Here is a 27701-nt window from a genome sequence, read left to right on the forward strand (position 1 = left end):
TAAAGCCTATATAAAACGTTTATTAATAAATAAAGAATAAAAACGTAAAGAAAAATTAAATAATATTAAAAGGGAAAAAATACTTAAACTTATACGTGTAAGGGAAGATAAAAAGGTAATAGTTAAGCGTAAGAAACGCTAAGAATAAAAGAAAGAGAGGAAAGAGGGGAAAGAGAGAAAAGAAAAGAAAGTAATAATTAGTTCTATTAGCTCTTTAATTAACTCTTTAAAACCTAATAATTAAAGTTATATTAAGTATTAAGGGATAATACTTTAAACTTAAGACTTATTATTGTGTGGAGGAATTTAGCCGCACATTGTAGCGAGGAATTTAACCGTATATCGCAGCTTAATCTAGCTAGCAACGTGGCCTCTAGTCACGTGCACACGTGACATGTCACGTGCCACACAATTATATAACTAGCTTTTTAGAGCCTTCCTAGAAAAATAAAACCTTAACCTTCTTGGCCCTTGCGGCTGTTGTGTTCACAGTATTTTAACCGGTATTTTGATTGATATTTTGACTGTTATTTACGATCCTTTATGTTGTGTGTAGTTGTTCCCTGCACAAATTATAAATACGGTTAAATATTAAAGGGCTAATGTTAATTATTATAATTAATTACTATAATTAGTTTAAGGAAATTAATTTACATTATTATACTATATTATTATACATTTTATAGGTATTTATAGGGTACTTATCTTTTTCTTAGGTTACCCGTGGTATACCTAAACCACCTACATGATAAAATGGGTAGCCCACGAATAACCCAAGAAAAACTTGGATACCCACGGGTGCCCACGGGTACCCGTTTTTACACTCTACTTCGGAGGTGGTGATGATATTAGAACTTGATTGAGTACAGTCTACTCTGTATTGAGCTACCGATGAAGATGAAAATGGAGTGAGTGGTTGCTCCTACTCGGCTGCGTGTGGGCCGGGCCCATCTGTCGTAGGCCTTAGCTTGACATCTTTGCTGTGGGCATCTCCGATGTCAATAAGCATTGCAACAGCTCTTCGAGTCACTCGTGTAACATGAAAGAATCACAGCCTTGGGTTCTCAGGAGATGAGCGAGTGGGAGATTGAAACGCTGCTAAACTAAAATAGTTCGATGTGCCTGAAGGGGCCACAGAACAAGCACTGACTGACCGTTTGAGATGGTGCCAATCTCCCCAGCCAGTCCATTGTTTCTGCGACTTCCGCTGGGGGAAGAAGAGGCTCGCATAGAATGTGTCATGGTTGTTTGGGCTACGGTACGGGCTGTCTTTGTATACAGAGCGCATGTAGCCCATGCAGCAGTGCTGATACGCGACGTTACATGACAATAGCATTTTCAGGTAGATGTGTGGTGGTTCGAAAAACCCGTCCATCCGATGATTTTTTAGGTCTGAGGGACGTGGTAGTATGGCATAAAGCAAGTCTTAGTCTTGATAGATACACAGAAGGAATAATTGGGGCAGTGGCACTTGAAATTAGTAATTTGCGATAATAGCTCCTTGCGCGGACAGGCCATCCTGTCGTGCAACATGTCGAGACACAAATATATTGGCACAGGGCCGGTCATGACGCAACATATGCATTCTTCATATAATTAGGTTGCACCGAGCTCGTGTATTTCGACCCGGTACCCGTAAACCCTGCAGAGTTAGCGTTTCGTATTAAAAAAATTTGTGAATTAAAAGCAAGATATTATAGTAGAGCGTCTTTGAATTTGCGAGACCTCTAGTGAAGTGAGGCTTTACTTTTCCCGACCAATAATGCTGTCCCTAGAGACTGAGTGAATTATGTTTCATTACAATTGATTCGTTACCAATTATGGTGTTTGTTTTCGGAGTGCTTGCAGCTAAACGTGGACGGGACTCGAGCTATTGATTGCGAATTTGGGCGACAATTCCCACTATCAAGCCTCTATGACCTGGCTTGTCATGCCAATGAGGGAAGTTTCCTTGTCGAGAACAACATCAAAGTGTTTCAAGGTGTTGTACCCGAGGATAAAACTGATATTGTCCCCATCATCCTGGTTTCCTGCAAGCGAAGATTTCCGGAACTGGATATCTGGTCGTTGAGATGGATTTTCGAATGAAGTACCAATGTCGCTAATGGCAAGGTAGCATTTATCCTTGTCGCCTCCAATAGCAGTTTTGTTTTCGGCGGGCTGCCTGATATTCCGCCGGGGATGGTGGTGTTGACGACTGCAAATGTCAAAATCATAGGATCCAGTCTAGAGCAAGACGGAAGAAACGGGAGGCTTGTATTCTTGTCTACTGCTGCTCCTGTTAAATTCAGCAGGCGGTTGTAGCTACTGGTGGACACCAACGTTGCAGTAGAGCGCTGATCAATGATGCCGGCTTTGGCTGACAACAAGCCGCTGGCACCATAGGCAACGCTGGCATCAAATACCCAAAATGTCTTGGCCACCGCGAAGTTTGTAATAGGGACGTACGTGACGTTTGTAGCCGAAGGTGATGGCTTGTTTGCCTATGGTGACTGTTGCACTCTCGCCATGTCCTTGTGAGAAAAGTTTATCTTGGACTTATCCGGAGTCAGAGTCCCCAGAGTGAAAATGGTAGGACCCAAACCAAAAAGCCCGTCGACTTCAGTGATTCTAGTAGTTGCATTTGTCACTCCGATACTCTGATTAAAGGCGACCCCGCTTATAGTCAAGGTGTCTTGTACTCAAGTCCAGAAAAGCTCCCGCAAACATACGTTATAGTCACAAAATCAGAAGTCTGCTGGCTAGATGGGGTGATAACATATGCCTTCCGAGCGCCAATCCATGTATTGGATGAGCCCGGGTCAAACAGCAGCGCGTACTGAGTACCGGGCAATCCGATGTCAATGTTGACCGCGCCAAATGTAAAATTATCCGTGATAGGCAGATTGAGTCATGCAAAGGTACTTGAAAAAGTTCAGCTTCCCAATCAACTACGGGGTATTACTCAATGAACCTGGAATTGTGGCCAAGAGAGCCATGCCCACGGCGGTCAAAATATTTTTGCTGTCGTTCTTCATTGTGGAAATCGACGACTCAATAAGATTTGTGCACCTAGTCCCTGAATCAAGAAAATTCCATTGCATGGGCTGGAGTCAATATCGTACGATACATAAGGTGAAACTATTCACATCCGGATATCCGCCACAGAGGGTAATAGTGTAAGTTTAGAACCTTCAGAACCGGGCAACTATTGTGATCGACATAGCCGCTTTACAGGAGGCAAGGATGTGTCTGGGCTGAATTTGTATGAGACCCTTGGACTCAGATTTCACACACTGTCTTGAAGCAACCGGGGACCACCTTTGCGATGACACAAGTTTAAGCCCAGCCGTGCTTCACTAGTTTCAGGGGTAGATATAAAGCACCGTTCTTGGGGAGACGAAATTGAAATTCTTGGCCGTGTTTCCATTTCTTTTGACTGGAATTGACCTTGATGTACACGCAATGCTGTCGTTCTGGCAGGTACCTGGTAGTCACTCCACAAGCTCGCGAGCATCTCATGAGGTTCGGAGACGGCGGCAGGCTGAAATGCGCCGGATGAAGAAACGCAGCCAGCCACATGCAAGGTGCAAGGCGCCTCCTGAGCTGCAAAGCCTCCGACCATTTATTCGACTTGCTTTCAAAGCAAGACCCAGAAGCACTTTTCCCGTCGATTCGGCCCCTTACTATCCCACACTTGTCGCTATATAATGGCTCTAAATTTTTGTGCTTATCCTCTCATAATAATAATTACAACAATACAGGTCGATGCACCAAGTATTCATCCTACATAGAAACCTTTTTCCCTAATGAAAGCTTCGTCAGTATATTTAAGTTAAAGCACTTTGGGCCTTCTGTAGTGCGTACACGCATTTTCGTAAATCAATAGTTACCGAAACTGGGAGCACTTGGAAGTCGCCGTGGCAGCATAAAGCTGACGACGCATTTCGAAATTTACGATCCACGGCAAGATAAATACACCTACTTGGAGAAAAGTATACAACATATATATAAATATACCCTAGGTACGGCCAAAATATAGTGTTACTGAATATCTTGCGTGATTGTCTGACCCCCTTTTTTAAATTTTTTTCTATTTTTATCAACTTAATTTGTAACTATACGCAGATATAGCACAGCATAATAAGACGTAGTTGGTCGTAGTCAGGTACCTGGACCAGCCAGAGTCTCCTACTACACCCAGTACAGAATCCGCATAGTGCTCCCAGATCAGTCTGAAAATATTAGCGATGGGACGTTAGCATTCTGTTATTTCTCATACTAATATAATGTTATGTTTGGTTGGAAAGGAGTGTCATGTTCATTGCGAAGAACCCTGAGCTTATCAGCGTCATTCCGCCATTCTCATCGGTCAAGACTTGCCGGAAAGAAAACAAGAGTAGACATCTCTGATTGTTCAATCTTGATAACCCACTTTGCACGATAAACCCATCACGATCACTTCCTCAGAACAAGCACTCTGGCATTGGACCTGACACGAGCAGTGTTGGAGCCGGAAGCATCAAGGGGGAATTTATCAAGGGGAATACGATTGTCCGCGTATGCGCTGAGCCTGCCAGTCACCCAACTCCCTGCATTTCCAACAGTCGAAATAATTCCAGTCGTCGAGCCTCCTCCAAGCAGGACCGCGAATATACCACGCACAGGAAAGTCCAGGTATGCCGGCTGTGACAAATCGAACGGCTCACCGCGCTGCCAAACCTCTCTGGCAGTTTTGGCTTGGATGAGCGAGGCATTAAGCTCCAAGTCAAGCACAGTCGTGTTAATGTTATTGATATCGGAACCGACGTCGGCGTCACTTAACAAGTAGCTGCCTCCCGTGCCCCAGTGCTGCGGATCGAAATCGCTCGCAACGGCATCCGCGACGAGCGGCGCGTGGCTCGACGGAATCTGCCAGGGCGTCACGGGCACTTGCAGCTCCAGGCCGAGATACTTGACAAAGTCGTAATAGCGACGCCATTCGTAGGGGCCATAGAAGTACCCGGGGACGTAGGAGCGCTGAGTCCAGTCGTCGGCTTCAAATCGGTCCACGGCGAGGAAGTCGGGCGCGTATTCGCCGTCGTATATGCCGAGCTGCTTTATGTACTGGGCTGTCTGCTTGGCCTGCTTGAGCGGTTGCTGATTATCAGCCGATGTATCGTAGATCCAAGTAGAAGTTCCTCCGCCCCAAACATTGACTTGCCAACCAAAGGTGACGCTGGGGGCAACAGTGCGGATGAGCCAGTTGACAGCGAGAGTATAGCCGGCAAAAGTGTCACTGATTGAGTCAGGTATGGATTCCTGGACACTCCAATGGTCAAGTGCACCCTGTAGGGGCTCCCTGACAGGCATGGCATAGTCGACAAGATTCTCCTTCTGGCCCTCTCCGAGGAAGTCGGCATTGACAATGAACCCCGCGGGTACGGGATGGTCCTGATCGATGAAGCTATTAGATATATTGAGTGACAGAATCAGATTTGCGAAGCTGTGCGTAAGGCCAGTCGTGTCTTGCAGCTTCTTGTAAATATCGCCCAGAGAAAGGTTGACCGTGTAAGAAATCATTATTGGCAGTACGGAGCTCCCATCTCCAAGTTTCGCCTCAATGTCGCGCGCGAGTTCAATGGTTCGCTTAGTAGCAGGATCGTCTTTCAAGAACTCACCGCTGTCGCCAGCACCGTCGTTACCGGCATACTTGAAGACGGACGAAGCGCGCGCTGCGACAAAGTCATCTGCGTTGTTTGGAGTCAAGTCTGCGAGACCGCCAAAGCTCAAGAAGCTACGGAAGCCTTTAACGCGGAGATTTGCTCCTTGAATCAGCTCTAGATCGAGCTTTGTACTACCGTCGCTCGCAACCGTCAATGTGTTTGGGCTATTAACAGCATATACGGTTCCGTCTACGACGAAGCTGGAGTTTTGAACTTTGTACTGTCCCGGAGCCACAACAACCGAGAACGGCGTGGTACCTGCCTTGCCTGGAACCTTTTGAGTGTATATGAGCTCATCTGATTCGATACGGACGGAAATATCCTGGCCCAATGTGATATCTGATTTCACCACAATGGGCAGTTTAACAAAGCCTGTGGTATCCACGGGCGAGGTTGTAACATCACTTTCGCCAAACGTGACGTTGAAAAGTTGGGCAGCGAGGTCCAGGCTCTTTGTGGAAAACTCATACCGAACATTATTTAGCGAAATGACATCAATGGAAACTTTGACTGTCCCCGAAGCCGGAAGTCGCCGTAGAGAAGTCGTTTCATTGTCGCCGCTGTAAAAGTCCGTGAGTGGACTGCCGTCAAGAGTCAGGTATACATGGAACAGTTCAGACTCGAGAGACGGAAATTCTCCAATCGATACATCTATGGCGCTGTATTTTTGAACGGAGCCGAAAGTGACGTCGACGGCAGCTTCTTCGCCGGTGTAGACAGATAGCGAGGTGGGCGAAACTTCAGACGTGGCGACCACAGTTTGGTCCGCAGTCGTGAGCTCCGAGCTCGCCACGACGTATTCGCCATATGGAATTTGGATCGACGTGGTCTTCCCAGGTAGTGCGCTAGCAGGGAAGTTTCGTGAGCCTTGTGCAAATGACAAGGTCACGTTCTGGGACGCAAGCGCCGGATCCGGGGCAGCTGCGGTTGTAATCACAACAGTCCCGTTGATGTCGGGGACCGCATCGGCGGCGAGCCTGACAGATTCCGTGTACTGCTCAGGATTATCTCTCAAGTCGCCGTTGATGCCAATTGTTATGGTGTCGGACGTGTTGAACTTGTAGCTACTTTCAAAGTTGAGTTTCGCCGTGACAAGAGAGGTCGATGCATCAATTGGGTCATTGATGACTTCTGCCGTAACAGACTGCCAAGGATTAACAGCTACGGTGAAGGCATTTTGGTCAACAGGAACGGGCGACTTGAACGAGATGCCGAGAAACTCCTTGATGGCTACTTGACTATCATCACTGTACTTGATACCTGACACGACAAGTGTGCCGTACCATTCAGTTGGGTTTGGTCCAACTTCCACGATGCGTATGATGCTGGACATGGCTGCGAGGATCAAGGCGTTTGGGGAATACTAGGGTAGTGTCACTGTGAGTAGGAAAGAAATGGGAAAGAAGTCATGCTGGTTTTCGAACGAAGGCAGACACCAGGAGATCTCGTCGTCTTTAAATATCCAACCGAGCTCAGCGCACGTGATAGGCACTGTTTTTCAAACGTCACTCTTCAAGGGGCATTCCGCAAGAATAATTCAGTGCTGCATATCGCAAGGAAAACATTCGGCAACATAGGTATGAAGTTGCATCTTTACTACCATCACGCAGACCATTGTGCCATTGTGTGGTCACACTAAAACATCTGTCATCTGTCAAATGGACCTTTGTGTCTCATGTAGGCTTTTGAGATATGAATCACGTCGACGGCCTACTCTTCTATTGGGCATTCATCGACTGGCGCTATATATTGCGCATATACGAACCTCTCGTTTGTGAGAGTGTAGATGAGTCCATCATTGCTTACCTACCTGAGCTGGCTCGACTGGCACTGGTTTATGATAAGTCTTGCATACAGTCCTTGTAGGATGGGTTACACATGTTACTATACGTATGCATATTGGAGCCAAACCTCGGCAGCTTCCCCAAAACGGCTGATGTTGCCTGTCTGTCCGTCTCTCGCTCTCGCACGGATATAAATTCATCACGTAAGACAAATGGTTCTATAATTTGTGATCGATAGGAATTGACGTCAACAAGCATATTGACACCACAGTACAGCAAAGAGAAAATCTCCTCGAGGAAGCATCCAAAAACATGTGCTACAAGGTGACGTAATGCACCCTCGACTCCCCACAGCTTGTAATTGTGACATTATAAGGCCCAATTGCACCATACAGAGAGTCGTACTATTACTATCTATGCGGCAGTGTAACGGAAAAAGAAAATGGGAAGCTGGAACCTAGACCAACATGTTCTGATGATCGCCAATGCGGATATGTCACAATCAGTAACAGGAGCCAATCAACCAACGACGAATTTTCGTTACCTTGATTAACATCAATGTATCGGCAATCTGGGCAGTGTAAGCCAGGAAGACTTCCGTCTTCGGCATTGCAACGGAGTTGAACTTGACGGCCAAACAGCCCGTACGGGGGCGTCCCCTTTTTTTCGACAAACATCGTTGAAAAAGAATGTAGTATTTCGTACCGTCAATTTGTTGCTGCCGCTTTTCATCTCGAGCAGAGCCGGAATATTCAAGTCTGCCCAAATGTTATCGAACAGGTAGCTGTTGCATTGTATGGCTGGCCACAGCATATTGCTCTGCATAGAAGTCGCCTTTTAGTCTCGCCTGCATGCCCTGGTTCTTTTTATCCTGAAGCCCCTCACACAAGCGGGGCCTCTTCAGCTATACAGTCTGCGGCAGAATATGCTTGACCACCGAGAAGTATACACTAGTATACTATAATATATTATAATATAGGGCGCGATAGCCAGGTACCCAGATCTGGTCAAATCTTTTTTGCCTCCCACTGTACACACTTACATATTGTACATGAGCCACAGGTCGCGGGGATGTCTTGGGTGGTATGCCGCAATGCTGCTTTTCAGTGGTGGCGGCATCTATACCTGGCATGTTGGCCTGCAGTTCAGCTGTGACACAACATTTGGAGACTCTAATTTCGGCTTAGAAGCTGCAAAAAGAGCATTCAGCTATCGGTGGTCTTGTCACCAATGGGTTAGATGGTATCCTTGCGTCTATTCTGCACTTTGAGCAAACATTGCTTTTGCAGAAGCTGAGAACAGGCCGCAACTGACATCACTGCAGGTAGAGGCCCTCTCAAAGTCTTTAGTCTCATTCTTTTTAAAGACCATATATCTATGTAAATGGTGTATTACGCGGTCTGCTGCGGTTCTCTGGCTTGGGTATGGTCAGGCACATTGCGTTGCTCTCACTGGCCCTACCTGATTTAGTGCTTGCACGATCATTTGGATAGGCCGAAAATCAAGAACAAAAATTGAACTTCAATAATAATACCTATGTACAGTGATGTCTCTTAGTGGCACCATATGTCCACCCTGACACCGCTCAGGTGTTGTAAGAGTTGATAATCCAGGCCGGGCTGTTTAACGCATATGATGATGGTGTCAAACGTTTCCAAGGTGTTCTGGTTCCATTCAGTTTCACTAAGCCGTGTGATGTGAGGCAGCTCCTCCTGTCTCACGAGAGGATCGGCAAAGCTCACGTCAACCTGGCCTTGCTCATGCAGCGCATCCACGAGCGCCACGCCGGGGGAATAACTCAACACTGACTGACCGGCTTTGAAGCCCATACCCACAACAAGAACTCGACCTTTCTCTAAGCCAACATCCATAGTAGTTGAAAGCTTCAAATCCTCCACAGTTCTCTTGGCAATCTGTGCCGGGCGGGCGGCCATAGTCTCTGTAGCGGCCTGCAGTAGCGGAAAAGAGCTATTGGACAATAGATAGTAAGGGTTCACGGGGATGCAGTGACCACCAACACCCACCGACGGTGAGAAGGGAGCATATCCGAAAGGCTTGGTGGCGGCGGCTCTTGAAACCTCGAATGGATCAATGCCATGCGACAGGGCAGCATCAGCCATCTCATTCGCAAAGGCTATGCACATCATCCGTTGGCAGTTCTCGTAGAGTTTCGTCATCTCAGCTACCTCGGGCGAAGAAACCGGGACCAGCCTGCTGAATACTTGTCCATATGCCTGCTCAATAGATGCGAGGGAGCCAGGCACCGTGTCGTCAAGTCCAGATATAATTTTTGGAATGTTTGCGCACGGCGGATTTGTGCGGCCAGGATCCACGCGCTCCGGAGACATGCCGGCAAACAAGCCATACGAGACTGCAATGGGGCCGAGAAGACTTCTCGTCATGCCCACGGCCACAGAGCTCTCTATAACAACAGTCGAACCTTGCTGAGCAACTGTTGCCACGGTGTTGATGGCGTCCTTGATATGCGTTGTATTAATGGATGCATCTTCATTCACCAGAGTCGGCACAGCTATCAGAAAATGGGTGGCCTGCTTCATGTCCATTGGACACGTCGTGTACTTGATATTGCCGCCGCCGCATAGCTCACGTCTTGCGGCGCGAAGCGTCGCAGACGAGATGTCGTAGGCGATAACCTTGAACTGCGTCGAAAAGGATTGCACAAGCCGCCTGCCGACGTAACCGACTCCGACGACAGCTACGACAATCTCTGCTTCCCGAGCTCCCTTGGCATATTGCTGTAGCCGCACGTCGGCGGACTCGGAGCAGCGAAGCAGGACCTCGGTGGATGGAGGGATTGGGATCGGCGCGGGCATTGTTTCTGATATAAGCCTCTCAGACTAGCCTAAATTTGGCCTGTGTCTTTTCCGAAAGTGGCGTTCTTGTGTTTAAAATTCAGTCAGCTTGCAGTGTTCGTTGCCAGAGTAAAAGCCATAACCGCCAACTTCTTACCGAAATTATATTTGGCCGGTAAAATATGAAGAAATTGCTCTTTTCGCGGCAACACACCATAGAATTTAGAGTTCTCGGCTTGCTTGGTGAATGCTTTGATCGTGATATAGCACAAACAGGGAGCCTTGACCGCATCTTGGATTTATATATTCGAGACACACCCGACTTTTAACGAAAAAGAACTATTGAACAATAGCGGAAATACACGGAAGCTCTCCTGAATCCTTCTGATGCGGGTCTTATCTGACGATGTCCTTAAGACGCAATGCTCGAGTCATGGTAAATAGATGTCCGGTAGTCGTATAGCACCGTCGCGAATGGTGCCTGGATGAGGTAAGCGAAACATCTAGCCTTGGAATGAGGGAGATCGGATTTGGATATAACCTGTGGAATAAGCGTTCTTGGCAATACTCTGTTTTAAGCGTAACCGACCCAAGTCGTACGACCAATATAAATTTACCGGGAGCGGCGTTACGAGTCGGGGCCGGAATGAGATCAGCTATCCGCGTCAAGCCGTCGCGGTAAAGCCCGTCGCAGTAAAGCCCGGTCCCAACGCAAACACCTGTGAAGGGAGGGTTGCCGCAGAAAATCTCCGTGAAGGGATAGAGTATGCAAGGGGTATAGGACCCTGTTGGGTAAACAAGGTGCCCGGCCATTGTCATACCGTATACGATTCATACGACATATGTCGGTGTATATAGCATACAAGTGGTGTTCATTTGCCTTGCCGCCTACCTACTATTCGCTCTTATACGAAGCGAAGCACGGAGTAGCGATGGTTCAAATATCTGGCTCAAATGATGCACTCTATGTCGTTACTAGATTTTTTCTTCCTTGTATCTCGTTGATTGTTTCCACTACGCAGCTTCCGAACAGCAGGGACATAGGGTCTGAAAGGCTTCGCAATGTCTTCAGTAACTTCCAGGTTGCGTAGAGGGAGTTGTCAGCAAGATTCGTCTGATTTGCCCGTGACACAACCAGAAGCTGCCTTCTTGCCGCCTGAAAAGTCGCAAGACTCACCGTTACTTTCGGACAAGGACTCTCAAAGCTCCGATGACGGTGGTATTCTTGCCTCGAGTAAAGTTTTTGCTAAACACCACGATGGTCCGCCTACTTCTTCCGAGGACAGAGTCAGGCAAGTCCAACCATGGCCGCAGAAACCCAACCAGGCAAAATACACCGACTTGAGACCATACCATGCAACGTCGTCGAATTCGCCACGATACATGGTCAAAAATATTATGAACAAGACGAAAGACTTGCCACTTGAGCAACCAACCCTGGATGATGCCGAATTTGAGACATTAACAAGGCTCATGGACAACAAGCAGAAACACACGGTGCCTAGTTTCAAATCAAAGATTGCATTCAGGGCATTGTACTTCTTACTTCTTGCCGCGCTCGTGTACTTTACGCTTGTTGGATGGCCGCTCTGGCCCGGCAGCGTGGTCTGGTTCTGGCGATGGTATCAAGGCCAGGTTGGCAGCCATCATATTGCCGGACTCGTCGCTTTTCTAGCCGCAGGCATGGTTCGCAACATCCTGCCTCAGTTTCTCTGCACATTCGACGTCCCTGGACAGGAGCCAAAGGAAGTCGAGGAGCAGGGTGTGTCTCAGTGCTGCGTCATTATACCCTGTTATAAAGCGGCCGAGACACTGCGTTCCACGCTGCCCGCGTGTCTGGCAATATTCAGCCCCGAGCAAATCTTCGTTGTGGCCAACGGAAATTCGAGCGTTCCGCTTGACAACACGGCCGATATATGCTCGGAGTTTGGGGTGCGGCACGTTTGGCTTCCCGTGGGCAGCAAGATCACGGCCGAGTTTGTCGGCGTGACGCTGGGAAAGGAGTTTCAGTACTGCTTGCTGATAGACGATGACGTCCTATTGCCCCCCAGCCTACCCATATCGACGCAGTGGTTCAATGCCCCCGGCCATGAGAACGTGGCGTGTGTTGGGTATACCATCAAAAGCGTGGGGTCGAACTCGTCTCGCGGAACAATCATTCAGCAAGCTCAAGACCTTGAGTACAAGATAGCGGGACTTACAAAGGTGTTTCAGTCCAAATACGGCAGCACCGTCTTCCCGCATGGCGCCATCGCATTATGGCGCCGTGATATTCTAGAGAAGATACTCCACGCTCATCCGGGGTACAGCATTTCCGAAGACTGGTGGCTCGGCCATACAGCAAGATGTGCTGGCTATCGCATCCTGATGAGCTCATCAGTTTTTGTCGAGACCGAAACACCACCGCGTCTCTTCCCAGCCTGGTTCTCTCGCACAAAGGGCTCGCGGTCTGGTTACGGCGAAATGTCAGTCATCCAGCAGCGCTTCTTCCGCTGGAGCTTCTTCTACCTCTTTCGTATCTGGGCAAACACATTGTATCTGATATTCAGCTGGCGCCTGGGCTGGCGAGTGCTTATTACAAAGGTGTACGTCTTGGGAGAAATCTATGATACACTCATCAAGCTATTCACCCCGGTCTTCCTCCCCGTCGCCATGATAGCCCATTGGCGCTTGACGCTTATTTTATGGTTCGGAACCATCTTGGCGAACTCCCTGCTCTCCTTTTGGTTCAACTTGATTCATCTGGGTCTTCTCAGACGAGGGAGCCCAACTAATGAGCGAGTTTCCTGGCTGGCATTCCCGGCCTTTTTTCTCATCAAGTTTGTCATGGCGTTTGTGACGGTAGCGAGCGTATATTGGACCATCTACCAATACGCAGTCTTCTTTGCTCGGCAGCACCTCCGGGTGACTGAGAGCGTGCCGGCTTGGAAAGTAATCAGGGAGAAATATGAGAACATGTCAGAAAAAGAACCTGAGTTAACCGGTGTCGCACCCAAAATCTCTGAGACAAACAGTAGCAAGAAATAGTACTAGAGAGGTGGGCCTGGAAAATGACAGAGTACGTACCAAAATTTGAAAATCTGATGCACATGGCCTCAACGCCTAGCTTGTTTTCATCATTAATGATATTGTGACTAAAGTTGTCATCCTTGGAGGTGACACACTGTATCGATTTTCCATATTACTTTCTTCCCTCCCGGGATATTGTAGTCTTGACAATCTACAATTTGCTTATGTAACATAATCAATAGACATGGTATTTTCCAGGCACTTTTTGAACAAACATCTTGCAAGTGCTCACGGTGCAGATGTGTAGCCGTCCAGTGCCAGCGCCCTGTCGTCTGTGCATGACCAAGCTGTTATTCGTATGTCGATTCACAATTCACTCGCGTCAAATCTTCACGTTTTACTATTGAAATGGGTAAATGTCTTTATCGCATATAAGCTACTTGCTCTCGGCTGAAATTAGAACTCTACACCCACGAGTCTTTAAGTACTCGCCGCACGTCGTTTAGCTAAAAGAACCTTTAGATCGATATTAAATGCCAGAAAGGAACCTCACCCAGCCCGAGCAGCAGGCCGCCGTAGAGGGCCTTGCTGCCCGAAGCGTCGGTGTAAGCCTGGTAGAACGGCGGTAGATGTGACAAGGACTTGGAGCGGAATTACTCTATTCAATAATAATCTTGTAGGATGTCAAAGGTCCTTGGTTTTCCAAGAGGAAGGAAGGGACCAGTGACGACTATATATACATGAAAGGAACAGCTTGCCCAAGGCTCCCAGCGGGTCATGTATTCAGTCTGTGTAACCTCTAGGTCCTGTATCGGCGATGCCCCTTTATTGGGCGGCGAGGTTGTTGAGCTTTGACCGTGTAACGGTAGAACCCCCAGAACCCAGACTTGAAGTCCCTTCCTCGGACCTGTTCAGGGCTCTCCCTCCATAACAACTTGTAATTTTTAGTCACAAGTGGCCCCATTCGAACTGCCCTGTTCCCATGAGTCATTTACGTTGCATCTCTGTGGAGAAATTCAAACAATGTCACATCGAGTAGCTGGGATCGCGTTGAAAAGTGGATAAGTCTTTGGCATTTATTCTATGTAGCTTGGAATTCGAGGGCTTTTATACATTTCTAGACAGCAGGTTGAGTCATTCTAATAAGAGATTCATCTTTACCCAGATGACGGCTCAGTAGGGCCTGTGGCGTTAGACTTTTCGGCGATACTACGCAATAGTTGTCCTTCATGGACACAGACCACAAGCAGAAATGGGCGTCTCCCCGCGCTATAATGCCGTCACTACGACTTCTCAACTTCAAGTTAGAATTAGTCTGCCTCATTCTACAGTATGCCCGTACCTGCTCTACAATAGTAACAGCGACGGTTCAGATGCTAGTTAATATGAAAGCCAGAACGGGCGATTAAACTTACTGCCTACGCCCCTCTACTCCCTTAAGAAGCGTAGACATGGCAGCATATTGTAAAGCATATCAGATCTTGCGTGCCTTTGTTGAAAGAGGAAAATAGATGCAGAAATTTCGACCTAGGCTCGGGTTAGCAATCACCGCGGGTTTACCTTGTCGTTGAGGAATTTTCCTAAAAAGTGAAGCTCTGCTTACATCCAATGTCATTTGGATCATCTGGATCAATTGTATTTGCAGTATGAAGCTCAATCGGATGGGATATAATCGGAGTGCAGCCATGTTGCTTTCTATTTTCCCGTCATGGAATACAAATTGACGGACCATGGCATATTATTGTATGGCGCGCGAAAGCTAGGTACCTAATCGTGTTGTATGGGAGTAACGAAACTCGAAACTGTTGCGTGTAACCTGCATGAGTGAGGGAAGTGCAGAGGCGACATAGTATCACCCAAATACACAAGACCGTTGAGCAGCGGCTCCGCATACCTTGATATCTAACCTGCTACGTACAGAAAAATACCCTTGCCGTCTCCATTTCACAATTTCAAGGTAAATTTGCATAGCGCTCCTAGACGAACTTGGCGGATTGTGTCAGTACTTCTTGGGTGACGGCCAATTCCTCTTCTTAAACCTCTCAACGACGTCCCTCAATCTCCGTCAACTGCACCCACAGTCCCCCTTTTGGCTTCGTCGTAATTTCCGTCGTGAAATCCGGTTCTTCTCCCCTAGCCAGCGGCCCCCCATCCTCGAATCTCGTCTCAAATCTGCTCACCCAAGCCGCAACCAGACACGCAAACTCAGCCTGTGCAAACTTCTGGCCAATACAGCTTCTTGGGCCGTGTAGAAATGTCATGAAAGAGTAGTTGGAGTCTGCGGATCCGCGGTTGTTTGTGTGACCGTTGGCGTCGAGCCAGCGCTCCGGCTTGAATTCCTTGGCGTCTGCGCCCCAGAGCTGCTCGGATAAGTTCACGGCCCATGGACAAAGAATCACAGGAGTGCCCTTTGGAATGAATTGGCCCAGAATGCTCGTGTCCCTTGCGGCGACACGCAGGGTCAGGGGAACGGGGGACCACACTCGAAGGACTTCGTTGCAAAAGGCTTGCAAGTACGAACAGTTGTCGATTTCCGCGGCGGTGATGTCATCATCAAGTGAAGGGAGTTTGGAACGAACTTGGTCGCGTAATTTTCGTTGGGTCTCGGGGCGTTTGCAGAGCTCGTACACGGCCCAGGCCATTGCCGTGGCCGTCGTTTCGTGTCCCGCGAGGAGGAAAGTCATCATTTGGTTGACGAGGTCTTCGTCGCTAAAGCCGCCTGATTTGAGTGCAACGGAAAGAATATCAATGTCTGCCTTGGATCGCTGCTTCTCAACGTCGAGTCTTTCTCGTTTCCCCGCAATGAGATCCCGGCAAACTTGCTTGATGTAAGAGCTGGCTGCACTCATCTCAGCGTTGCGCCTCAACGGCAGGAGACGGAGGAGTCGGATGGGAACAAATAGTGCCAAAAGTCTGATGAACCTTCCAACTCTGCCAGTGTTGAAGATGGTCTTGTAGGTTTGGTTGAGTTTGTTTGCAGGATCGTTGAGGGAGTTGAAGTCGCGGTCCATGCCTGATACGCCAATGATGTCGAGTGTGGCACGAGAGCTCCAGTCGTATACTTCAATGGCCCCAGGAGCGTGCTGAGGTGCATTGGGGTCGGCGCTGATTTTCTCCTCTGCCGCTACGCTGGAGTCGGACTTTGCTTTGATGGTGGCAGACAGAACCTGGGCCATTTCCCGCGACTTGCTCCAAAAGGTTGGGTACAGGTCCTTGATGTGACGGAAAGCAAAGGCAGGCATCAGGTTTTTCCGTTGTCGCTTGTGTTCATCACCCTCGGCAAACAATATGCCCATGCCTAGGATTCTTCCCAGAGATTGGCTAAACTGTTTCGGCTTCCCAAAGTCGTAGTTTTTGGTCACAAGAACCTCGGCGAGACCTTTGGGATTGGTCACCAGTACTCGCGGCTCAAACCACGTAGAGTATGTGATTAACCCAGTGTTCGGCACATTGTCAATCCAATAACGCAAGGGAATGCCTGTAGGCTCTTTAAGAATCCTCATGGTTTGATCCCAGAGCCAGTGTCCATCGTCAGGGTGTGGCAGGTGCCGAAGAGGACTGAAGAAGCGTGGGTAGACAATGATGCGCCATGTCTGGGCGAGGAAGAAGTAAATTGAAAAGACAGCGAATGCAGTTGTCCAAAAGCCGAGTGAATAATGTGGTGCATTGTTTTGAAAGATGTAGCTGGCTCCCCCAGCCACGACCAGACCTTGAAGCAGCATACTCGCCGGAATTGAGTCGTGTGTAAAGGTGCCCAGAGAGAGTTAGCTCGGGGCGGGTAGCATCTCTGCGAAGCATTCAGTAGATGTTTGAAGTCGATATATGCTCTTGTGGAAGAAAAGGAGAACCACGTTGACGTGTCGCTTGGAGTTGGACGTCAGTGCAGGCTGAGACAAGTACGTCATGCTGCCGCGAAAGGGGAGGGAGCCTCAAACGGCGTCGTCGTCATGCAGTCGGACTTGGTTAGCGGCGGACTTGGCTGTTCTCCGCGGCCAAGTGGAGTCTTGACGTTGCGGAGGAATACCATCAGCGGGGCAAAACGGGACGGGATAATCTTGTCCGCGGCCGGAAAGTTTCAGAGCCAGGGGCCGAGAGGCGAAAGGTGGAGAAGACGGTGGGCGAAGTGATTGGCTGAAAAAAGTCGACAAAGTACGGAGTAGGTTACTCCGTACAGCTACCACACAATACAATCGGAGGTTTGTTGTTTGGTGAGTGTTGCTATTCTAGCAACGGACAAGAAAGTAAAGAGTCGGACGAAAGGCGAATTTCCAGTGACAATGCGTCGGGGCCCTTTGAAGAAGCAAACAAGGCCAACCCATCGACAGCAGATGTGGGTGGTGGGCGCCATCAAGAAAGAAAGCCAGGCGACTGACACCAACGCCAGCACAGGGGAGCGGTGAACAGAGCTAATGACAAGGTAAAGGGAGTGTCACAAGTGTCATTTTCCAGCATCAGGGATTGAAACTCGGATGCTCACAGGCGGCGTAGATATTTCTTTGCTTTCCCGACGTGGCCTTTGCCGATTGACGCTTCTCGTGCTGAGTCGGCTTCGGCTCTGGCTGCTGCTGTCCGCTGCTGTCGCTGCTTCTGCTAGGTGACTGGCTCCAATGGTAGCAGGGGCAAGGCATGTCAATATCGAGGATTCAGATTCCCAATGTCGAACCGGTGGTGTGCGTATTTCATGGTTTTTTTTTTTTTTTTTTCATCTTCTTTTTTTGTGTGCGTTTTGCTGCTGATGTGGCTTTGACATGAACATGGAAAACTGCAAGAACTTGACGACAGTTTGATGGATGCCTGGACGATCCGTGAAAAGAGTTGGGACCTGCCAGTATGGGAGAGGAGAGTGTGAGGTGGTGGTGACATCTTTTTATACCAGCTGCCAGTGACTAGCTCGGCAAGCATGGTAAAGGGGCTGCTTTAGCTTCACCAAAGGTTGTGGCTACTAGACCCGGACAAGGTGCGCATGTGTGATGAGGCGCCTGACCTACAGACCCGTGGTACCGGGCCAGCCTGGGACTGTGACCTGCCCCAGACTGGGAGATGTCGAACCCTCCTCGAAGCCGTTGTTCACGCGGGTTGGCATCCGCGGGTGTTTTTTGTTTGACGTGATTTGTCTGCCTATTCAACACGCTGCCGTTGTTCACGCGGGTTGGCGTCCGCGGGTGTTATTTGTTTGACGTGATTTGTCTCCCTATTCTCACGTTGCCGTTGTTGTCTCGGGTTGGCGTCCGCGGGTGTTAAGCTTTTAACGTGATTTGTCTGCCTATTCAACACGTTGCCGTTGTTCACGCGGGTTGGCATCCGCGGTGTTGCCACCTAGCAGTACTTGGTTGCTCCCTTCCACCGGAGCTTCTTGGGCTGCTGCTGCTGCTGCTGCTGCGGCGGGCGCAGGTGGGACCGGGGCGGCGGGCGCATGCGGGACCGGGGCGGCGGTGGCGGCGGTGGTAACGGCGCTGGAGCCGGAGCTGGAGCTGGAGCCGGAGCCGGAGTCGGAGCTGGAGTCGGAGTCGGAGCCGAAGCCGCATCCTCCTCCTCCTCGTCCTTCTTCTTCTTCTTCTTCTTCTCCTCCCGTTCCTCGTCCTCGTCCGCTGCCATTGTCCAATGTTAAATCGCCAAGTATAATACTAAACATGGATGTGTGCACTGGACTGACCAAGCTTCTTGATCTCCAAGCCTATGTCACGTTAGAACTAATAGAAATGATAATAAACGCGTGCATAAGACTTACGGAGCTTCTTCATCTCTAGGGCTGTGGAACCTAATGTTAACTTCGATAATTTAATAATAGATTCGTGCATAATATGTACCGTGTTTCTCCTTCGCCCGTTCTTCGGCCTTAACAGCCCGTTTTTCGACCTTCACGGCCCGAGCTTCGGCCTCTTCGGCCCTTGCTTCGGCCTTCACGGCCCTTGCTTCGGCCGCACACGCCCGGCCGTCCGATCTCTAATCGAGGTAGCCCCGGTAGGCCCCGTAAACGAGCGTCACGGCGCCGAACACCGTGAGGGCGATGTCCCTCATCTCCGACAACTTCATCATCATCGTCGTCGTCGTCTTCGTCTTCGTCGTTGTCGTCGTCTTCGTCGTCGTCGTCGTCGTTGTCGTCGTTGTCGTTGTCGTCGTCGGTGGTGGTGGTGGTGGTGGTGGTGGTGGTGGTGGTGTTATTATTGGTGGTGGAGGCTGTCGTTGTTGTCGCCGAGCAACAAAACTTTCTGCCTTTGTGTAGGAAGGAGAGGGTCATTTCCCGAAGGCAAGAGTACTTCTGGGTTTTACTTTGTATGAATGAATCGCTTTCAAATGAATTCCATATCAAGACGGTAGTGTTGTATAAAATTTACAGTAGAGTTCAAAGGTGTCATCATATTCAACATAGCTAGATATAGATATTTTATGCCCCAATCTCAGCGCAGTATTCGTATGGGGAATCACTCACACCTGGATGGTTCGGCCTTTGGAAATATTTACAGTGTTTCTCATCCAAGGAAAGAGCTGTCTGCCGAGTGTCTCTATTGACCGGTATGCAGCATTTGGAAAACCCGTGGCAAGACATGCCACCCAGAAACACGTCGCGGCCTATCCAACCCAGAATCTACTTGAGGAAAGCGAGGCTTTGTCTTGGTTTTGCGTCAAGGAGAAGTAACGCTGGCAAGCAACTTGCAACGTGAGGTTCGTGAGGTCTTCTAGAAGCTTTTGTCGACCAGACCCCACCCAACCAGACAGTTTGAAATTTGATACCTGGTAGTTACACCACGCTTAGCACACATTCTTAGCCCAGCCAAGATAGCTCAGCGCAATGGCCATTTCGTTCGCCTTACAAGCTTTTTTCTGCGAAATGGCGAAACATACTGCTGCCCAGCACAAAGAAGCTGTACCCGAGGAGGGAAGAAGCTCCGCTGCCAAGATAGCAGTAGATTTTATTGTCTAGAACATGTCAAGTGCATGAATTAATTCGGATGGCTTCTGTTCTTTTCCAATAAGGCGGCGACTACACAACTTGACCCCTTTATCACCACCGCCGCCGCCACAACCATCACCACAAATACTGCCACGATTACCCAAACTGCCGCAGAGAGATGAACTATTTTACTATTATTAGGGGGACAGTGGTCGTCTTAATCTTGATAATTGGCGCCTGGTTATCTCCCATTAGCGAACAACAGAAACATGCTGTCCGTGAGGTTCCATAACCAAGCACAGCTTGCAGCTCAAAGCCGTTTGGTGACGGCCGCGACGCTAACCAAGCAAATCTCCACGAAATTTTCTGTTTTCCCTCTACGAGCCTACTTATTCTGGGAGTGGCTTTTTGTGCATCTATACTAGGAAATAGTGGCGTCAGTCGATACTAGACTCTAACAAAGTCTAATACTGGCACCAATCTAACCGGGCAGTCTTGCCTGAATAGTAGTTTTCCATGTTGAAGTACATGGATAGATGCGGGCCATCTGAGGAGTAATCTTCCGTGGGAATGCACTTGGGGCCAAGTATAACCCGTGTTTGCCGAAAGAGGTGAGAAGCTGCTCGGAATGGTTGGCACGTCGTCGTTGCGGTTGTCAACTTGACCTTGTCGTACCTTGCCCACCGGCCGAGCTAATTTTCTCTTCGATATTATTTTATTTTATTTTGACTTTTGCTCTTGTTCTAGTTTGGGGACTTGAGGCTTAGCATAGCACGTCCCATGACTCGGTAGGCACAAGGCCGGCGAATTCACGTCAGACGTTACAGTGTCACGTATAGAATTCAACAAAGTAAGCGTGAGGAACGATGCCATTTTGTGTAAACCAAGTTAAAATAGACCTGGCGCTAAAATATGGTAGGTTCGCACCAGCATCACCTTGGAAGAGCCGTAGTGTCTGCAGATCGGAGGCTTAAACCACGCAGCCTATTACCATGATTATAAAGACGTCTGCTCACCTAGCTGAGGAAAAGATCTTGGCCTACCTAGAAGCAGTGCTCAGAACATTTTGATAGACTCGATTCTCAAGATCCATCACAGAGCAAGCTCTTATTAGGGTTTGAAGCTCGGTTTCGCTGCAGACACGTCGTCGTATTACGAACTTGACACCAGAGGCGGAAATACCGAGTCCTTCTACGCAGCGTCAGCCAACGCGCGCTTCAATCGAAATAATCATTTGCCCCCGGGACCACGCAGCCAAGCTATCGCGATGGAGAGGCCTTATTTACTGAGGCACACTAGATCTTTTCGCAATCTTACGGCACGTGTTGCCGGTCAGGGCGCTTTCTATCGTACGGGGACTAATGCCCCAGCGGTTTCTGTTCTGGGAGTGGACGGCGTGGCTACTGACGTCTCCTACTCGTCACAGAAAGTCGTGGAAAATAAGCCAGCCGGAGAAGAGGACCCAGTTATGGAAGAGACTGGAGCTTTGGCAGAGTCTGCATTTGTGCAAGAGGCCGTTGTTGTTGAACAGACTGTGCTTGGGGAAGAGACTCTAGTCGCGGAAGAGCGACAAGGGGTAAAAAGGAGATCAAGGTTGAAGAACTTCTTACGGAAGACTCTCAACGCGGCCTATATGGCAATGCGACTATACGATTTCAGTGTTTTAAAGCGTACGGCAACCACTTCACGAGTGGAGGAACACGACCATGATTCGGACCATTCAACGCATACATCATCTACTTTCCAAAAGGATACAGAGGACTGTGATTCGGCTCATTCAATGCATACGGCGGCCACTTCTCCAGTGGAGGACGCTCAGGAAATCAGTTCGGCATTCCCTCTCCTCGAATTGCCAACGGAAATTGTGCTGCGAGTAATGCTACATCTACCGGCACCCTCTTTGTATTGTCTTCGCCAGACTTCTCCCAGACTCATGACGCTCTTTGATACACATCATTTCAGATTGTTTCATCGAGAACCTGAATCATCGGGCAATCACAAGCGGTTTGATGTATCTCAGCTCAACCCCGCGCAGGGGAACGACGTCGCCGATTCTTTACATCACGACATGTATTGCGCCGCCTGCCTTTCGGCCGAAGAGTGCGGGACTGTAGGTAAAAGTCTGGAGAGGCTGCGCAGCTTACAATATTGCTACGAGTGCGGTGCACTACACGCAAGGGCACTCTTCCCCGAGGACAATGCAGCATATGGACTCGCCTCCAATGAGCAAATCTGTATTGGATGGCTCGAACGTCTTACGGTGTGCGATCACCGTTTAGCTACGTCACTATCATGGCGAGATATCGTACATTTCCCCGACGTGGCCCCCGGCAAGGCGTGTGAGATTGCATGCACCCACCGGTCACACCAGCCTAAACCGAAGTCCGGTCGATTATGGAAATCTGGATCCGCATTCCCACGGTTCTTTGCGCAGGACCAACCTGATGATTGGGTTACTCATATAGGGTATGGATGGGATCTACCTTTGCTCGACCTTCAGCATCGATCTGATCATACTCTACGCGCCATTCAAGAAAGGCTTTCCAAGTTGGTTGTAGATGCATTGCACCATCACAACCACAGAATATGCCCTCACATTTCTGTCGATAAAGAGATTCTCAATTTTGTTCAGTCTGGCATCTGCAATTGCTTCGCAAAACATGACACTCGCTACGTTCGCCTGAAAGCCCCGTGGCCCAAAGCATGTGAGTGTGGACGGCAGGTGACGCTCGAATGTCGAATCTGTGGTGCGGTATACATGTGGCATCTTGCCATGGGACAGGTAATTCTCTCGCTTCGTTACTTGTGGTATATCCAGAAGCCCACTAGCTTTGGATGGCTGGGCCTGCTAGGTTTTCAAATGAAATTTTCCTCTCAGGAAAATCAGCATGTCCTCTGGTGTGATACCCCGAACTGTCGGACAAATAAGAGGCGGCGGTGGGAAGCACTTGTGAAGGAAGATACTGTGAGGGAATATTTTGGGGACAAAAATCTTGAATCTATTAACGATGATGAGCAAGACGATGATAGCTCAAATGATGATAGCTCAGACGATGATAGCTCGGACGAGGATAGCTCGGGCGCTGGTAGCTCGGACGATGAGGGCTCAGACGATGAGGGCTCAGACTATGAGGAGCAAGACAATCATTTTACGGACTTTAATGGCGGTTTCGATTACGAGGAGATGGAAAGAGCATCCGAGAAAGGTTCTTTTCGGAACTGGTAAGAAAGTCGGAGAATGACGGGTGCTCTCAGTAGCCAAGAACTTACTGGCTCATTGTCAGAGGCTAGAGAGACAGAGAGAACCAAGATGTACACACTTATAAGCTGGATCTTGGGGATATTAGGCCATGGGCCGCTATTGCTGGGTCTTTTGCTTCATGGCCTAGTGGTCTAACCCGTTAGCCACTGTGACAAGGGGGCATGTGTAATCTCATCTGCGACAGGATCTTGCCGCGTTCCTTCTAAAGATATACTTCGATTCGACAAATTAGCCTCCTTCGTGTCATATTGAGGTGTCCCTTTCGTGAATTTGTAACCCTGTTTGTCGGCTAATGTGGTGAAGAGAAAACTTGCTTCTGTCGTGTTCCTGGTGGCTGTCCAGGGGGTTACAAGGGACAGTGCTCTAATTCTACCGTGGTCTTTAAGAAGCTTCAAGCGCTTGTATTCTGACATGAATCGTAATTGGATATGTGACTTTGATATTACGGCCGGAAATTATAAACCAATCAAAATATTTACGAACAAGCTATTAGTTTTATCCTTGGCATCCCTGAGCCAATGACGACCAATCGACACAGCAGTCTACAACACAACTGGCGATATCGAATCCAGTCTAGTTTAGAGACGTAGCATCAAGTACTACCATGGCAGTCGATGACCTAGACTAAACCGTTGGTATGCTAGGGGCGTCGCCCTATCAGACGGTGTGCGTTTCGACTGAGCCGCGGCCGGCCCGGCGCCGGAGCTTCCGACGACAATATCCAGCCATCGACTGCATGAATAACGTGAAGCAAAGACGGAGATTCAGTCATCAATGAGGCCTAAACTCCGTAGCTATACTATTTCGATTGCGCTCCCGCCTGCTGGGGAATCCACCAACAAGCTCGATTTGCAGCGCCAAGAGTAGCAGGTCAAGAGCCCATTGAGCTCTAATTTTTCTGTCCTGTTTGCTCCTCGTTCTTCAGTTTTGGATACAAGGTTTGCTGTTAAAGCCATGTTTGGGCCGCAGAGAGTATTACCACACAAAATATAGCGTAGCCAGAGCGCACTTTAATTTGCGGTTATTAGCCCCTGTCTTGTGATAGATATAATGAAGCATAAATATAGCGGACACCGTTATATATTGTAGTCCATTTCTGACTGGGTTACTGTCATGTGCCACACACGAAATCAATGCAGGATCTGCCGTGTAGTACCAAATGAGTCAAGGCTGTTTCTATGAAAGTACGAAAGCAATCGTTTGTAAAGTTTTCTGTCGTATAATTGTCATCGTAGGAAACTCTGCTCCTAGCAAGATTGGATTAGAGATACTCTGTAGCATCTCGAACAAGGCATGAGTCTTAGAAGTGCCACAACTAAACACGCCGCCGTTGTTGCATGAATGCTCAGCCCCATGCACGCATTTGTTCAAATTAAGAGAGGAGCTCCACATTTCGTCCCGTATTGCTCATGCAGTGTCGCGGATGCGGAGTGTCGGATTTTGCCGCCCCAGAATCTTTGTCATATGATAATATATCAAGAAGTAAGCGTGGCCACGCCACGTGTCTAATGCCATCCGGTGTGTTTTTACCCTCTATATATGCAGCTTGCGACAACTCATTATTACAAGGCTTCTTTTACCCTGACAAGCCCATCTCCTATCAAGCTAGGGGGCAGGGGGACATGGGGTGTGAGTGCCGCGATTGGGCTCCAGTTTTGAACTCAATGTTGAGTGAAATGCCACAATACTGGTGATACGCTTGATTTAAGCATATAAAGTGAGTTTATGCGTGTCTCCATTTCCTTTCATTTATTGTATACTAAAGAAGTAAGAGCAGTGCATGTTTGTATAGGCAGGTTAGTAGCAGTGCTCCGAACAATTTTCCAAGGAAATAGAACTTCAAAAATATAGTAATCACATTAGCGATGATGATTTTAAATCCGCGACAGCTACTACGGTACTTGATATCAATTTCATGCTCAGAACATCATGAATGTCTACCTTGGGTGAAGTCAAATTTCGCGGATAGCTTGTAGGAGAGTCCAAAGTAGCATCCCTGTCTTTAAGTGATTAGCGCCTGTACCAAATCAGTTCAAAAAGAAAAAAGGGAAGGAAGGGAGAGAGAGAGAGAGAGAGAGATTAAGGAAATGAACCCCCCACTTCCCGGAATCACATCTTTTGTACAATCAACAATCACTGCACATGACAAAATCGACGCCAGAATCTCGGAAGACTGGGAGATACTCATCACACTGAGCCCAATCAAGTTGACTGAATTCATTACAAAGTAGCATGTTATTAACTATTACTCTTACAGCGTGACTAGCATGGGTTGGGAGCATGTTCGGCCGTCAACACGTCGCAGCTCCATTGACCCGTCAGCTGGAATGTCCTTGAACATTTTCAGCAGCCTCCATTACCCTGCAATTTTTAGCAATATTGAATAGCAGTCCCATAGTATAACCTATGAAACTGCACATGAACCTTGAAAAAACTAGACTGCCAGTAGAATGAGGCCTCTTCATTTCACGTGCAATGACAAAAACTCTATCATACACTTTATAGCCTGAAGAGAAGGCAAAATGTCTCGGGGCCAGCATTGCAAACTGAAATAATGTAGTAGCAACTTGAAGAATGTTTTAATCGTTAGCTAGCTAGTAAAAGCATGTTTCCAAAGTCATCACTGGCTGCAGCCTTCGACACTCTCCACAATACAGTATCACCGAACTCATTGAGCTCAGTCACAGCCTAGTTCCAAGCATGATCTGAGTTTGTATCCAGTATTAATAAATAGGGCCGAAGATAAGCGCAAAGCAGTGTACGTTCTCCGGTGGGACTACCGGGACAAGACAGCACTGACCAGCATTCCATGACTGTTTTCGGCCGGCTCCAATCGTTGACCGTCTCACCCTTGAGCTCTTCCGTGGCTTAGTCTACGTCAAGACGGAATTCTCATATGATTTCAGCTACCCTTGATCGCTGGCGCAGCGCGTAAATCCTGTCGAAGCCGCGGGACGGAGAACATTACTCAGTGAACCCCATAGTCGCGGTATATCTCACATAGCGGAGAAGCTACACGGCATAATGGAATCCCGGCAAGAATCCGAGTGATGGATCGGATACTACCGTCATGTTGTAGCAAACTACAAAGGTAGCAGTTGCATTGCTCTATTAGTACTTGGGCTTCAGTCGTAGCTCATTGACTTATCCAGACACTTTTACGCTCTGTCTTCTAGTCACTCAATCTTAGTAAACACAATTTCATCGCACAGTCACTTGTTACATCCACTCCTTACCAACATTAAAAAAAGAAGTTCGCAATCCTCGCCGGCGCAGCCAATCTAGTCGGTGCCTGCCCCAGACCAAGCCTGCCGCTGCTCAAACGGAGCCGTGGATCAGTCGCAAAAACGCTTTCTGGACGCGGAATGCGGGTTGGACCCGTGGAGCCACACTAACTGGTTGTATGGCACCAGTGTTTACTGCAAGGCCTTTGACGACCAGGAATGGATGAAGAGGATATTTAGGGACGATGACAAGTTTAGGGGCGCTAATGAGTGCTTCGAGGCCCATGACCCCAAGCCGGCTCATGAGAAAGTCCAGAAGCTTCCATGGATCGAGGAAGGCTCACCCGAGGGAATGTACTGCAATACTCTCAACTGGGCCCAACTCTGTGGCACCGAGAGAAAATGCCAGGACTTTGACAAGAAAAAAAGGTCGTTGGGAAAGTTTTGGGTACAATTGCCAAACTATGAACTCCTATATTCCGTGATCCCCCATGATCCTCACGTCCCGACCGCCTTATAAGATGAAACTGTTGCTGTCAATTACTTGTGCTAGTCTGTTTTATCGTCTGAAATGACCCCAGACTTCTCCCTTATGTGTTGATTATCGACTCGTGGCTTATCAGCAGCATGAAACGCTTTCCGCAGCTTCCTTTGCATCATTCAGATGGAGCTCATCATGGAACAGTGTTAGAGCCAAGTGGCACGCTTATAAGCTAGATATTGGGGTTAATTAGGCAAAGGCTTCTATTGCTCTATCACTTTGCTGTATGACTCAACAGTCACACAAATTCCTGCCGTGACAAATTCACACGAGGCGTCTATAATCTCAACCTTCTATGTCCTTCAATAAGCTAGCACTAGTCTTTTCTTTAGTTCGGCTTAGTGCCGCACTGGACATGCTGAAAAGAGACGAAGAACAATTGTCTGATATCACTGAGCCTGTTCTGGGCGCTGGTCCTATCCGACCAATGTTCTCCAAGTACACGAGTGTAGTTGCCTGTTACTAGCATCCGTGTTTCTCACGTGGCTTGTC

General features: G+C 48.5%; 7 protein-coding genes across 7 annotated transcripts; 2 read left to right on the forward strand and 5 right to left on the reverse strand.

The window, feature by feature from the left end:
* Positions 1 to 4437: 4437 nt before the first annotated feature.
* On the reverse strand, positions 4438 to 7017 carry J3458_020997 (uncharacterized protein; the record flags this gene model as incomplete). The annotated part of the gene is made up of 1 exon (XM_007812560.2): positions 4438 to 7017. The coding sequence occupies one exon, from the start codon at positions 7015 to 7017 to the stop codon at positions 4438 to 4440; it is 2580 nt and encodes an 859-aa protein (XP_007810751.2).
* A 2004-nt stretch (positions 7018 to 9021) lies between these two features.
* Positions 9022 to 10302, reverse strand: J3458_020998 (uncharacterized protein; the record flags this gene model as incomplete). Its single annotated transcript, XM_007812561.2, has 1 exon — positions 9022 to 10302. One exon carries the CDS (start codon positions 10300 to 10302, stop codon positions 9022 to 9024), a length of 1281 nt encoding a protein of 426 aa, XP_007810752.2.
* Positions 10303 to 11343: 1041 nt separating this feature from the next.
* On the forward strand, positions 11344 to 13308 carry J3458_020999 (uncharacterized protein; the record flags this gene model as incomplete). The annotated part of the gene is made up of 1 exon (XM_007812562.2): positions 11344 to 13308. The coding sequence occupies one exon, from the start codon at positions 11344 to 11346 to the stop codon at positions 13306 to 13308; it is 1965 nt and encodes a 654-aa protein (XP_007810753.2).
* Positions 13309 to 15037: 1729 nt separating this feature from the next.
* J3458_021000 (uncharacterized protein) lies at positions 15038 to 17187 on the reverse strand. The gene has a single exon (XM_007812563.2). It carries the CDS (start codon positions 17010 to 17012, stop codon positions 15333 to 15335), a length of 1680 nt encoding a protein of 559 aa, XP_007810754.2. The 5' UTR covers positions 17013 to 17187; the 3' UTR covers positions 15038 to 15332.
* Positions 17188 to 18606: 1419 nt separating this feature from the next.
* On the reverse strand, positions 18607 to 19031 carry J3458_021001 (uncharacterized protein; the record flags this gene model as incomplete). Its single annotated transcript, XM_066122343.1, has 3 exons — positions 18607 to 18878; positions 18944 to 18964; positions 19019 to 19031. The coding sequence occupies 3 exons, from the start codon at positions 19029 to 19031 to the stop codon at positions 18607 to 18609; spliced, it is 306 nt and encodes a 101-aa protein (XP_065972597.1).
* Positions 19032 to 19126: 95 nt separating this feature from the next.
* J3458_021002 (uncharacterized protein) lies at positions 19127 to 19528 on the reverse strand (the record flags this gene model as incomplete). The annotated part of the gene is made up of 1 exon (XM_066122344.1): positions 19127 to 19528. The coding sequence occupies one exon, from the start codon at positions 19526 to 19528 to the stop codon at positions 19127 to 19129; it is 402 nt and encodes a 133-aa protein (XP_065972598.1).
* A 1921-nt stretch (positions 19529 to 21449) lies between these two features.
* J3458_021003 (uncharacterized protein) lies at positions 21450 to 23408 on the forward strand (the record flags this gene model as incomplete). Its single annotated transcript, XM_007812565.2, has 1 exon — positions 21450 to 23408. One exon carries the CDS (start codon positions 21450 to 21452, stop codon positions 23406 to 23408), a length of 1959 nt encoding a protein of 652 aa, XP_007810756.1.
* Between the last annotated feature and the right edge of the window lie 4293 nt (positions 23409 to 27701).

Source organism: Metarhizium acridum, assembly GCF_019434415.1.
Source record: "Metarhizium acridum strain ARSEF 324 chromosome Unknown scaffold_577, whole genome shotgun sequence".
Lineage (NCBI taxonomy): Eukaryota > Fungi > Ascomycota > Sordariomycetes > Hypocreales > Clavicipitaceae > Metarhizium > Metarhizium acridum.

Excerpts from the sequence above, each read along its gene's own strand:
- J3458_021000 (XM_007812563.2), bottom strand. The coding sequence starts at position 17,012 with ATGCTGCTTCAAGGTCTGGTCGTGGCTGGGGGAGCCAGCTACATCTTT.